Below are 13,926 nucleotides of genomic sequence, written 5' to 3' on the forward strand. Positions count from 1 at the left end.
TGACTGCAACAAAACCTCTCTGAGGTTTCTTAAACTTTGGTGTCACCTTGAGATCAGCCCCTTTGTCAACAATCAATACATTTAGTCGGGCCCTCTATTTCTCTTTTGTCTCTGCAAATGAAGCTGATGGATGAAAAAGAACCCCTGTGCCTTCTCCCAGGTAATGTGCTGTGAACAACCATGTCAATATCTTCAGGGTTGATGGGATGGAGGCACAGACGTGGGTTGGGGTTTAGGAAGAGTGATGCATTTAGAGAGGGACACAGGAGCAGGGTCAACTCTCAGGACAACTTAATATTTAATTAACTAACCTCACTGGTAACACTAAACCCCACAATCCCCTCTGGTCGCGCACGGAGACACGTGAGAGGTGGGGGACAGGGGTAGGACGAAACAACACTTTGTATTTCAAATCGTCTCGTGCTTTGACTGAGTGTGAATTAAGAGAGATGGAGAGAGAAAAAAGAGTGAAAGAAAAGATTTGCTGGGTGGCAAAGACGGCAAGATGACTGTGTGCAGCAGACAGCGACAGACAGATGACAGAAAGATGGAGGACGGAGAATAACGGCATTAAAGTCTTCTTCATCACACAGATTGCAGCTCAGACGCCGGGGCCGTTTCCGTCAAGGTTGAAGAAAGTGATAAGCACATCATGATGCTGAATGATGACATGATGAGCACAGGTGGGACAGGGAGCAGACACATTAAGGTGTCGGGTCAAAAACACATTGCTAAAGGTGCTCGCTAGTGATACAAAACGTTCTTCAGCTTCCATCCCATTATGATAAAACAGATGGATCAGTCCGCCGGTATTGTTGAGTCAAGTTTAAAGGTTTTATACACAAAAACACACAAATGTGAAGATAGAATAATTAATTTATATCATAATTATTACACTAGTAATTTAAATAGTAATACTAAATAAAAAGCCACACAAGTATGGAGGACCACAAGCGTCATGGTAATAGTTATAAAGCATTCAATTAATTGATATCTAATCGGAAAATCAAATCAGGAATTGATGATAAATTAATATAAAACAATCCATTTTTTATAGGTTATTATAGCCCACATTACAAAATCGTTGGACAGAATGATCATATGGATTATTTATTTCTAATGACACAGTGTTTGGGATGAAAATGTATCATTTCAATTTATCCGTTTGTGTCCACTAAATGTTTATCATGTTTATCTCTCCATTAGATTTTATTTCTTGTGCACGATATTCCAAGTGAAAGGTTTTGACCTGATGGTGGCACAGGCGGAAAGGTCACAGGGTGACCGAAATCATTAGTATTCTGCCTCAGGGAGGGAGCGCAAAGAACCGTATGAAATTTCACGCCAATGTGGTCAGTAGATGGACCAAATGTTGGACAAATAGATTGATGTCACCAGCCTCAAGACCATTTCACATCATGCCCAAAAATGAATATATAGTCTGCATTCTTAATGGGTGCAATTTTCACACATGAACCTGAATATACACAAACCTGTGAACTCCTCACGCTTCCTTCTGTACAGTAAGTATGAGAAGAATCTCTGTAGCTGTCATGTATGTCTATATTTCTTTCCCTGCTGCCTTATTGCTATAAGTGCCTCTGAACCAGCATTTAGATCATCATGGGACACCAAAATCCTTACCAAACAACACATGATGAATTTTTTCAATTCAATTCAATTTGAAGAAGTCACATAAGAAGCTAATCGTGGTCCAATATGCAATTTAGAGTGTGATGTTGGAAGTTAAGGGACATTACAGTCAAGTTGGAAAGTGTTTTTAAATGTCTTACACTAGTGATGGGCGAAAATGAACAAACAACTCTTTTGGAACGACTCTTTTTGTGTGTATGTGTATGTACCGGGTCAGCCTGTCGAACGTACCTAATGCTTATGAGTCGCACTCATTCTGCCCACGCACTCGCGGTTATCGTAGGGTACTGCTCACGCTGCCTGCCACAGTGGTGCAGTCATCGTCTCGATGCAGTCAAATCACATTTCTGTAACATCGTACTGATCTTACATAGCCTACCTACATTCAAATGGGATGCTGAATCAATGTATTAAAATGTTATCTTATGTAAAGTTGTACATGATGACTGGTAATGCATTGAAGAGTGTCACTGAGAAACTGCCATATTTAAGACGGCACATTTTGCAATTACTATCAAATTTCAAAAGGTTTGATTTACATTCAACTCAAAGGAACCGATATTGTAAAAAGAATCGGTTTCTCTCATCACTGTAAAACACGTCTCAACTTAATATTTTAACCAAAATCATTTTTTCATTTCATTTTCATATTTCACATTACAACATGGCTGGAGCAGGTTTTATTTAAAGGGGATATTATAGGAGACAAAAAATGTTTAGTATTTACGTGTGCACACACACACACACACACACACACACACACACACACACACACACACACACACAATAATTGTGTGAATAACATCTTCATGTTTAGATCCATGCAGCACAATAGCACATACAGTATGAAGCAGCTCACAGAGCCTTACCAGGCACTGGTCTCGCTGTGGTTGCTGTTGAGAGCCCAGTGGAAGGTAAGCGATGAGCCAGCCATGGCCACCGCTTGGCGCTCTCTTCCACTGCAGCTGTTGACTGCTGCCTATCAGCCCGCCTGTGGGCTAAGGGTGGCTTGCCTACCGAGCCGGGTGCAACAAAGCCTTAAGGTATTGTGGGGGCGGGGTAGAGGATAAGTAGAGGATAAGTGAATCCTTGTTAGAGAGAAGGGTTAGGGGGTCGGGGTGGGCAATGAATGGCAGCAGGTAGGCAGGCAGATGGGCCACCAGGAGCCTCGGCGGGTCCCTGTGGAGGTGCAGGCGGCCAAGTTCAACACAGAGCCACCCAGCCCGGCGTCAGCACTTTGGGGAGAAGCTGGGAAAGTGCTGAGGCGGCAGCCACGTGGGGAGATGAGGTGAAGTGGTGAAAATGTAACCAGCCTGATGAAAGTTTAAGTGTGCATGTTAAACAGGAGAGAGGGGGGAGAGATGGAGGGGAGGTAGAGTATGAAAGGATGGCTGGAGGTGACTGACACAAATGGACAAGTTGGGGGAGACTTACTCATTGTTTCCCAACAACTGTCTGCTTCTTGAACTCAAATATGACTCTAATTTTACCTGACACCTGAGGGCGCAGCTCTTTTCTGACCCTGGCTTGACCTCAAAAGTAACATCATATACTGTACCTCTTCCCCTTTTTGCTTCTTGATAATTAGCGGCAAGGACGCTGTTTTGCTTCAGGCTACATCCCTCTGCACCACAATCCCGACTCATATACAGTACATGCCAGAGCCTTGTAGCACTTCTGTTGACTGCCATTCACACAATGCTACATAAAGCAGGCAGTTAGCTCTGTGGTCTGCAGAGAGAGAGAGAGAGAGAGAGAGAGAGAGAGAGAGAGAGAGAGAGAGAGAGAGAGAGAGAGAGGGAGAGTCAAGCAGTGTGATTACATAAGGTTGGGTAACAGGCTCACTGTGGGGATACACACTCACCAGACAGTGTTGATGGAGTCTTTCACAGGCCTGATGGGGTGTTGATTAGGATGTGCTCACACACAAGGAGCAGATGCTGAAATGGATTCTAATGTGCGTTTCTCTCTTTGTTTCTTTACACTCATCGTTTCTTTCATCCCTGCACTCCCCGCTGCCATTTCGCCTCTTTCGTTGTTCCCCTGTTGGCTGTCATCACCAAAATTACATCCCATTCTCCCGTCGCACTCCTTCCACCCTTTTTTTCTGCCCTCCGCTGATTTGCAGGTGCGGTGCGAGCCTCCAGCATCTTCCCCATCCTCAGTGTCATCCTGCTCTTCATGGGAGGCCTGTGTATAGCTGCCAGTGAGTTCTACAAGTCACGTCACAACATCATCCTCAGCGCAGGAATCTTCTTTGTGTCTGCAGGTGAGGCGAACCACCTCTTGAAAGCGCCTCTTGTGTCTTTGAATTTGACCAGTTTTATTGAACAATTCCTGGTCGGTAGTGCCTTGGTAGCCAAGTGGTGTCCCACATAACCGCAACGTTGCGGGTTCGATTCCAGCTGTTGCTGTAGTTGCTTCTTGCCCCTTTCGCTCTCCCCCAGTTTCCTGTCTACCTCTTCACTGTCAAACTATGTAATAAAGGGAAAAAAATGACAAATACATAATCTTAAAAAAAATACTTTTTTAACTTCCATGACTGATTCCAGCAGTGGCTTTACAATAAAAGCCTTTAATGTCAAACTATTCCTTCATAAAGTTGTCATTACTCACTTCTTTTGTGATTAACATTATATCACAACAATAAATTAAAAAGGCCACGCACCGGTCGTCTCTTGTACTGCAGCGACAAGTCACTTCTTCTATTCTTCCTTATCTTGTCCTCTTTTCTTTTCTCTTGATCTTGTTGCTGGGCTAAAGTCATCCATTGGGACTCATCTCTAAAAATACGGTGTCCCTGACACACTTTCCCTACGATCCATCTTCCTAGATCAAACATTTCGCCATGTGTGACTTAACCAACAAGTCAAAGTATATATACTGTATGTGGATGTATGATGGGATGTGATGATTATGTTATATACTGTCCCAAATGATCTGCATCAAGAACGGAAGCCGCCTTTTTTCTCGCTGCAAGGGGATTAGGAGTCTCAGATCAGTCATGTTGGATGGAGAGTTGGACAGGATTAGTACACTGTGTACAGTGCATGAATCAGAACATATTTGGTATGATACTGCATTAAGTTAAGCATACACTAAGAATAACTCGGCCTATGAGCTCATCCTGACTGATACTTTGTGTCTTGTTTTCTTTATCCTTTTCCCCACGAACCCATTACCCATAACCCATCCCTCTCCATCCTGCACCACCCAACCCTTCAGGCCTGAGCAACATCATCGGGATCATCGTGTACATATCAGCCAACGCGGGGGACCCTTCGAAAAGCGACTCGAAGAAGAACAGCTACTCTTACGGCTGGTCCTTCTACTTTGGTGCCCTCTCCTTCATCATGGCTGAGATGGTGGGCGTTTTGGCTGTGCACATGTTCATCGACCGCCATCGACAGCTCCGAATAGGGGCGCGCGCAGCCGACTACCTCCAAGGCTCGGCCATAACACGAATCCCCAGCTATCGCTACCGATACAGACGTCGCTCGCGCTCCTCCTCCCGCTCCACAGACCCGTCCCACTCCCGTGACACCTCGCCGGTGGGCCTCAAGGGCTTCAGCGCGCTGCCATCCACGGAGATCTCCATGTACACGCTGCCCCGGGACACCCTCAAGTCCTCCGGCACGCCCACCACCACCTACAACTCTGAGAGGGACCACGGCTTCCTGCAAGTCCACAACTGCATCCAGAAGGACCTGAAAGACTCGAGCCAGACCAACACAGCCAACCGGCGCACTACGCCAGTATGAGGGATTCAACACAGGCCAGGGCAGCCCGGCGGAGACCAGGAGACAGGGGAACCCCTGTGGGCGCAGTACGTCCCAGGAGACGATGGATTTCCATGTTTATAGACATTTGTTCTTTTTGTTCAGCTGCATGACTTTTCCATTACCATTGTTGAGAGAGTTTCAACAAGTCTGCTGTGTTCCTGGATTGAATAGCAGAACAGTGAGAATGGGTCAGGGTGTCCTGAGAGAGTGAGATCTGTCATTTTTTGAGCAGGGTTTGTTTATGAGGTCTGGGGCACTGAAAGGCAGGGTGGGAGAATCTGGGCATTTATGAGATAATAGATTTCATGATTTCATAGCCCTTTGGTTTGACAGTTTTGCCCCGCAATTTTGGTTGGAGCAACAGGTCAAGCTCCCCCTCAGCAGGCCCACCACTCAGATTCACACCTCTTTTATTTATAGACTCATTTTTTTTGCATTAAAACTGTGAATTGTTACAGTTTGGGATTCAGTAAGAATTAGCCCAATCTGTAATCTCTATTACTTTTATAAATAAATTATTACGTTAATAATCAAGAGTTACAGACTTTACCGAAGCAAAAAAGAAGAAAAACCAAGTTAACTAAACCAAGTGCTGTTGGTATGAGAAAAGACTCTTTTAGTATCTGTTCGTTTGAAGGTTGAGAACAAGAGAAGGTGCTTTAGGTGGCAGCAGTACACGGCGGCTGACGCCACCAAAGGCAGATGCAGACAGTCAACAGTAGAATAATATCTATTCTTTTAACAGAACCTTCTCGTCTTTTTCTCAGTCCCTGTTCGCTTTCTTTTCTGGGGGGTCGTAACGGGAGAGTTGAACCCCTTAACAGAAAGAGCCAACAAAGGGGGTCAAAGTTCACAAAGACTCCAAACACGACTTCTACAAAATAAAAAGGAAGGAGCAGAGGGGAAGGAAAAGAAGAGGACGCCAAACACAAAAATAAAAACAAGTTAAATATGAAATAGTACAAGAGAAGCTAAGTGACTCACAATTTCAGAAATTAAATGCATGCTATAAAATTACAGCAAATCTGCTCTTGAGAAACTTAAGTTTTAAAGGTTAAGAATTATAAGGGGGAAAAAAAGCAAAGACGCTAAAGTTTAACGTATTAATGTTTTCATGTGTATTTTTCTTATGTTTTCTTTTTTATTTATTTAGTATATTTTATCTTATTGCTTTTGTGAGACAAACCAAACAATCTACATTGAACAAAACTGCTTTTTTAAATGGTTTGGTTGATTTCTTTATAAATATATAAATATATGTATGTATGTATTTTATTTTTAAAAACTCACACAGCCTTAGTCATTTCTTTGTTTCTTTTGATTTTTAATGTGTTGTTCAAATTGAAAATGAAATCTTTAAAAAGGTGCCAAAACCGAATTATCCTATACTTGGATGCATCAAGTCCTGATGAATAAAATACGAACCCTAGGGGGAACAAATCACCATGTTTCCTGCGTGTCTCTAACACTTTACCTTATAACACCTTGTTATCAGTATTAACACTTGTCTGTCTGTCACATCATCATATCTGCAATGTTGTTTCCATTTCACAGACAGCTAAAAAAAAACTAAATTGGGCTTGAAAGTATACTATTTGTCTTTATGGTAAGCTGTAGAATAGAGTGCCCTTAAAATGAAGCAATGTCCATCACAGGTTATGAACACGTTTTAGTCTCAGATTGTTTCATTTGAAGGATTTTAAGAGGCCCGAAAAAGATGAGCGAACCCAGTGTCTCATCAGAAGAAATAAACTGAATTTTGACAAATTAATCTGAACTCAATGTTCACTTACTTGCTTTTTAAGAGCTTTCATCTTTTTTTTGTTTTGTCCTTCAACTGTATTGTCTTTCAACTGTTTTGTGATCAAAATTTCACACCTACTGTAGATCACGTGATGACAACTCCTCCACACACACAACTAACTCCATTTGCTGATGAAGACCATGAGATGCGGCTAATAGCTCTGGAAAAATCAAGTAAGTTGATGTTGAGTTAAGAGTGTAATGTCTGTTCCCGAGGTCAGGCATGACCTTTGGCCCTCAAAATATAATTTTGTGTGTGTGTGTGTGTGTGTGTGTGTGTGTGTGTGTGTAATAAAAATGTGTTATTTTATTCTTATCCCTTGGGACCATAAAAGACATATGGGATAGTATGTGTGTGGACTTGTATTAATCATGTTGTGGGGACAAAAATGAGTTCATATAGTCACATTGTTGGGAGTTGCCTCTTAACTTAAACTTTAGATAACTTTATTGTCTCCATGGGGCAGTTGGGTTTGCGGCACAATCGCAAGGCACTTTATGACAAGACATCAGACATATGATACAAACAAATAGTCTTTACATCAGACACCGACAGACATAACATGAAGAATATACATCACACACTACAATTCACTATACACCCTTGGGTATGATCAGGCCAGCTGGACGACTAGCTTATTTTGAATGATTTAAGGCTTTTATGGCTTGTGGTACGAAAGAGAATTTGGATCTGTTCTTGGTCAGAAGGGGTAGGCAGAAACGACGCATAGATGGCAGTAGTTTAAAATGTGATGCCACGGGGTGTGTGTAGTCACGTACAATGTTATTTGCCTTTCTCACCAGTCTGTCTTTGTAAATGTGTTCAATGCTCGGTAGTGTTATCCCAAGTAACTTGCTGGCAGTTAAAACAGTTTTTCTGAGACTCAGTGGCATTTCCGAACCAGCAGATAATACAGCAAGTTAAAACACTTTCAATAAAAGCAGTATAAAACATTTGGAGCATTTTGTTATTGACATTAAAAACAAGCAGTTTCTTTAAAAAGTATATTCTTTGCTGTGTCTTAGTTTGCAAAAGATCAGTCCAAGAGTCCCATTTAAGCTTGTTGTCCAGTACAATGCCAAGGTATTTGTAGTTTGTAACAACCTGAATGGCCCCACCATTGATAAACGTGTCGGTGGATTGCTGTGACTTTCTAAAATCTATGGACATTTCTTTGGTCTTATTGGTATTTAAAATTAAGTGTGACTTATTGCACCATTCTAAAAAGGAGTCTAAAACTGGCCCATGATCTACCTCCCCATCCTGTAGCAGACTCACTAGAGCTGTGTCATCAGCATATTAAATAAAGTGCCTGTTTTGTAAAGTGCTAGTGCATGAATTTGTGTATAGAATAAATAGTAAAGGAGATAGAACACATCCTTGTGGGGAGCCTGTGGATGTTGTCATCGAATCAGACAGAGATGAGCCCATTCTGACCCGCTGGACTCTACTGCTAAGAAAGTCCATGATCCAATTAATAATACCTGTATCAAGACAGAATTCACTGGCTAAAATGTCTGCAAGAATCTTAGGTTGCATGGTGTTCCAAGTCCAAAAATAGAATCTTGGCATTGAGTCTTTGGTCGTTGATAAACACGCTAAAAAACCAAGAAGCGTCTTGATAACATGCCAAAAATGGCATATGAATTGGCATGTCATACATACGCCACTTCATGAGATCAATCTGGTTGGGGTTTGGTTTGTCAGACGGTAGAACTGTGTCTGAAACCCGCTCCCCTTTCAGAGGGTTTCCTTTCAGACATCAGAAAGGAAGCTGTGTCTGATGATTTCTGTAACTGTCCACAATCAACAATTCAACACTGACCCTCACTTCATACAGCGACTGGCCAGGTGTACACGTGTTAAAGTAAGCAGGGGAGTCATTCTGTGTCAAATCAGATAGAGGTTTTTGTTTACATTTTAGATTTTGTTAAAATTTTATGTATACTATTTGACACCAAACAAATACTTGGATGAATTTTTTGAATCTTTTTGCCACTGGGAATGTTCAATATCTTCATACATGTTAACTTCTAGAGCCATGGATTTTGGTGTTAAACAGATAAAAAAATAATTGAAAGGCACAAGCAGATGTTATATTTTATGCTAAATTACTGGCCCTTAAGAATGGAAGTGCAAAATGGGTGGTTTTGGGCCCCAGGCAGTCCCCCCAAAGCATATACATATGGACGTTTCCATACTACTACAAAATACAGTATTTAATTGATGTTATACCAAATGTAAGGGTTTTAACTTAAACACAATCTGAGATATGCCAAGTATGAAAAGGCAAGGTTGCTGGTATCCAAAACCCATGGTTAAAATTCCAACTGAAAACATGGAACACAATGAAAGAGGAATATAACTTACACGATAAACTGAAAGTACTTAAATGGTGTGCCTACGATCCAGATTTTAAACCTAACCAAATGGATGGTAGATTTAAAACCTTCATAGCCAAAGGTATTACAACATTCCACTCCATAACAGATATAGGAAAACTGAAGGCCTTCCAAACCCTTCAAGAAGAGCATGGCTTAGAAAAGCAGGACTTCTATAGATAGAAGATAGGGTAGCTTGTTGAAACTCAGATAGATACCTGCACTATTTTGATCAAGCTATCAAAAATCATATAGACAATGATGATCCCGTGTTTAAAGAAGTCTTACTTGGAGCATACTCGGTACTGAAAAAGGGTATTATGTCTATACTATACAGAGGCTTTATGACTAAAAACACACACTCCACAGATTACATAAAAGATAGATGGGAGAATGAAGGTAACTTGAGCATCTCAAGGGAAGAGTGGTCTAGCTGCTGTGAATTTCAATGGAAACGTACTAATTCCAATACGTGGTGAGAGTTTGGATGGAAATGTTTAATTCAATTTTTTATCACCCCAAAGCAGAAAAGACATATTTCGAAAGACAATTCTAAATGTTGGAGACTCTGTGGGAATCAGGAAGCCGATCACTGGCATGTGTTCTGGGAGTGTCCAGCAATAGTACAATTCTGGTCTGAGATACACAGAACAATGGAGAATATATTGCAAATGAATATACCTTTCCAGTTTAGTATCTTTATATTAGGAAATACTGATTTTCATCTAAATATGAATATTCACTTTAACAAGTATTTGTTTGGTATCATGTTATCAGCTGGTAGGAAAACTATTACCAGACACTGGTTACAACCTGGCCCTCCCACAACAGAGGAATGGACAGAGATAATCCATAACATATATTTGATGGAAAAAAATCACATTGGCTACAAATGAACAAATTTGTTAATAAAATATGGTCTGAATGGACCTCATATATACAACAGACACAACCACTGGGAGGGTCATCATACTAATGCCTTTTTTTTATAAAAACAGAGGTGTACCCAACCTCTATGTGTATGTATGTGTGTGTGTATATATATGGAGAATATACTGAAAATAAATAAATATAAATATGAGTGTATGGGTAGGTATATATATATATATATATATATATATATATATATATATATATATATATATGTATTTGTGTATATGTAGATTGTGTGGATGAATAGTGCAGGAGATATATATATATATATATATATATATATATATATATATATATATATATATATGTGTCCTTGTCTTGTTTATTTATAAGATTATCGATGAAAATACTGCCAGGTCTTTAGCCATTTTTTTCCTTTTCCTTTTTATTTTTCATATGATATTTGACAAACCCTTATGTGGTAAATATGCTATAACCCTTATATCCCTTGTTCTTGTCAAATAGTTCTGAAATCTTTGTGAGTTATAGAAGGGACAGAAAAAAGGGCAATGAGAGGAGAGACCCTGAATTCATGTATTATCTATGCACACTTCCTCTACTGTAATATCACTATTGTCCAATAAACAAATAAAAAAAAAAAAAGAAAAGGCAAGGTTGCATACGCTCCTTTAAAGTTAGGAGAAGGGGAAGCAATATGTCAGTAAGGGTTCTCACATTAATGACAGTACTAAATGTGTCTGTGTCTGTGTGTGTGTGTGTGTGTGTGTGTGTGTGTGTGTGTGTGTGTGTGTGCGCTCTTGTACTTCTACTGTATGTTAGTGAGAACTGATTTGGCAGAGACATGGGATAAGGAAATGCTTTTTAGAAAACAGTTTTAGGCTTAAAAATGGCTGTTTTTTTCCAGACACTGAATATTGACATAAAATATTGGCTTTTGGCAACTTCACTCTGAAATATATTGGCATCAGCCTTCATACAGCCATAAAAAAGAGCTGCATTGTCAGACATAAAACTCTGTGTGCTCTGCTAAAACCACAGCCTCTGCCTGCTGTTGCAAAATGGTGATAACATGCTGTAATCGACCACAGGGAGTCGCAATCCAAAAATATCACCACTGGCCCTCAGATGCCTGCCCTAATGTTGACATGGGTGTATTTAAGTGGATTAATAGAGTTAGAAAACATCTTTACCTCAACTTAGTGCCAATTATACAATTTAAAGACAAGAGTTTAATGTATGTACAGATACTTCATACGCTTGTTTTTTTAGTATAAAGCAGCTCAAACTAACAATCTATCAAGTAGAAACATAATAGTGTTGACTCCTGCTGCACAGATACAGCTGTGCAGATCTTTTACACACCAGTGAGCATATATTTTCTCTCTCTTTCGAGGAAAGAAGCCTCAGAAAAGACAGCATGTACAGTCATGGCATCTCTCTAGACATTCCTGAGAAAGAAACACAGGTTTGCAAAAACACCACCAAGTTTACTCTACTGTAAAGGGAACATCCAACACCTTTCTACACCGCTGCCCTAAAAGCATTGCTTTCAGGGCCTAACATACTGCTGTGAGTGTGTATGTGTGAGGAAGTGCTCAAATATGCAGATACAAAGCAAATCTATTTGTGAGACAAAAGTGGTTCATTCTTCAGGAATGTGGTGCTTTTTATGTTATGTGTTGAGTGCAGAGAGACGTCTAGAAAAAGACTAAATAAGTCAAATAAAGGGATTCACAGCATGGATTATGTTTGATAGCATGCACAGTATGTGCTCCCCGGAGTTTAGAGGCCAGCAGATTCATCAAATAAGAAAAAGTTTCCATTAGAAAAAGTGCTGCGATCCTGATTTGCCATTTATCTTGAGTTCACTGACACAAGACGCTCTACATAAATTTGACGGGAAAAATATGTCAACGTAGCAGTCTAAATGAATAGGTCTTTTTTTATGTATAGCCATCTTTATTCAGAATTCATAAGCATAAGTCATTTTACAAGCCTAGATTACATTACAGAGAAAGTGTGCGTGTGTGTGTGTGTGTGTGTGTGTGTGTGTGTGTGTGTGTGTGTTGGGGAGGAGGCTTAGAGATACTGGCTTTCTTATAAAGCAGCACCTGGCCCCAGTGCAGGTGTCTGAATCTCTTTTTTTTTTTATGTTTTAGGAATGAATAAGTCTCTCTCTCTCTCTCTCTTATATCCTCCCCTTATGTCTCTTTCTCATCTTTTTTTTTTTAACATGTCACATATTTCACTATGGGTTGGATCTTTGAGAGAGCAGGTAAACGTCTGAGAAACAATACATCACCTGTGCTATCACAGATTGGGAGATGGAGGACAAGTTCAGCCCTTATTTCCAATTTGGGGAGTTGTTAACCTTTTAAATCAATATAGGGGTTCCAGACTGACCTTTATTATGTGCGGTTTGCAGTAGGGAAATAAGGGAAAATAGGGAAATAATACATGTTGAGGATTGATTGTTAAACTATTCTTTTTACTGGGACACGAGTTCAAGGCGCAGCTGGTGAAATGGTGAAAAACAACACAAACATATCTTGTGAAAAAAAAAAACTGGAACAGTCACAAGACTGCAAGCGACATTAATCTGTATTATGCTCCTGCAGCTCCTGACAGGTTGATTCACTGTGCAGGTGTGGGATGAAGAAATATTCCCTTCTCCTCATCCTCTGGCTCCTCGCAGAGCGGAGTTGGAGTCCAGAGGAAGGGAGACATGCCCTTGAAGAGTCAAAGCCTTTTTCTTTTTTTTCTTTGGCAGGCTGACAGAGTTGGACACTTCTCAGTGATGTCAGGGAGGGTCAGGGCGAGAGCTCCATCGCTAATACTAATGATATTATAGGGCTGGAGCTCTCCAAACTGATGACAGCTCCACCCCCAGCCGGAGCGGGGCCCTGTAATGCACAGAGGCCAGATTTCCATGCTGTGTATGCTGGAGGGCACAAAGTGTCATTTATTGGAAATAGGACAAGAGGAAAGAGAGAGAGGGCAGGGGGAAAAAACTCCCTTCTGGCCTTCTATTGTGTTTTTGTGTGTGGATGTGGAAGTGTCCTTCCTTCACTTGTGGGCCTTAAAAGTCCTTGGTATTTGAAAATATAAAATAGTGTCTTGAAAGTTTGGTTTCTTTTTTGAAATGGTTAAATAGTCCCTTAAAGGATAACTCGGTTTTTGCTAGCATTTCTATCTTTTGTGATAATAAATGTACTCACCTACTTACGTAATTACTGCTGACATCTGGGGACACAGATGTGATGAGCAAGAAGCACATTTTAAACCCACAATAAGTGATTTATTTGGCCACTTGGGGGCAGTAGAAACAAATCACCTTTAAGGTTGATGTGGTGAACTTGTCAGCAAACAGTTGCCAATTTACCAAATTCAGGAGATAAGGAGCGTGAAGGAA

At 40.6% G+C, this 13,926-nt stretch overlaps 1 protein-coding gene across 1 annotated transcript in view; it reads left to right on the forward strand.

The window, feature by feature from the left end:
* cacng2a (calcium channel, voltage-dependent, gamma subunit 2a) overlaps positions 1–7,135 on the forward strand; it is a 70,042-nt gene extending 62,907 nt beyond the window's left edge. The window contains exons 3-4 of the mRNA XM_078270121.1: positions 3,782–3,922; positions 4,879–7,135. Coding sequence (XP_078126247.1) covers positions 3,782–3,922; positions 4,879–5,414 — 677 coding nt within the window. The 3' untranslated portion in view covers positions 5,415–7,135. The remainder of the gene's footprint in view (positions 1–3,781; positions 3,923–4,878) is intronic.
* The last annotated feature ends 6,791 nt before the right edge of the window (positions 7,136–13,926 follow it).

Source organism: Sander vitreus, chromosome 15, assembly GCF_031162955.1.
Source record: "Sander vitreus isolate 19-12246 chromosome 15, sanVit1, whole genome shotgun sequence".
NCBI classification, from domain to species: domain Eukaryota; kingdom Metazoa; phylum Chordata; class Actinopteri; order Perciformes; family Percidae; genus Sander; species Sander vitreus.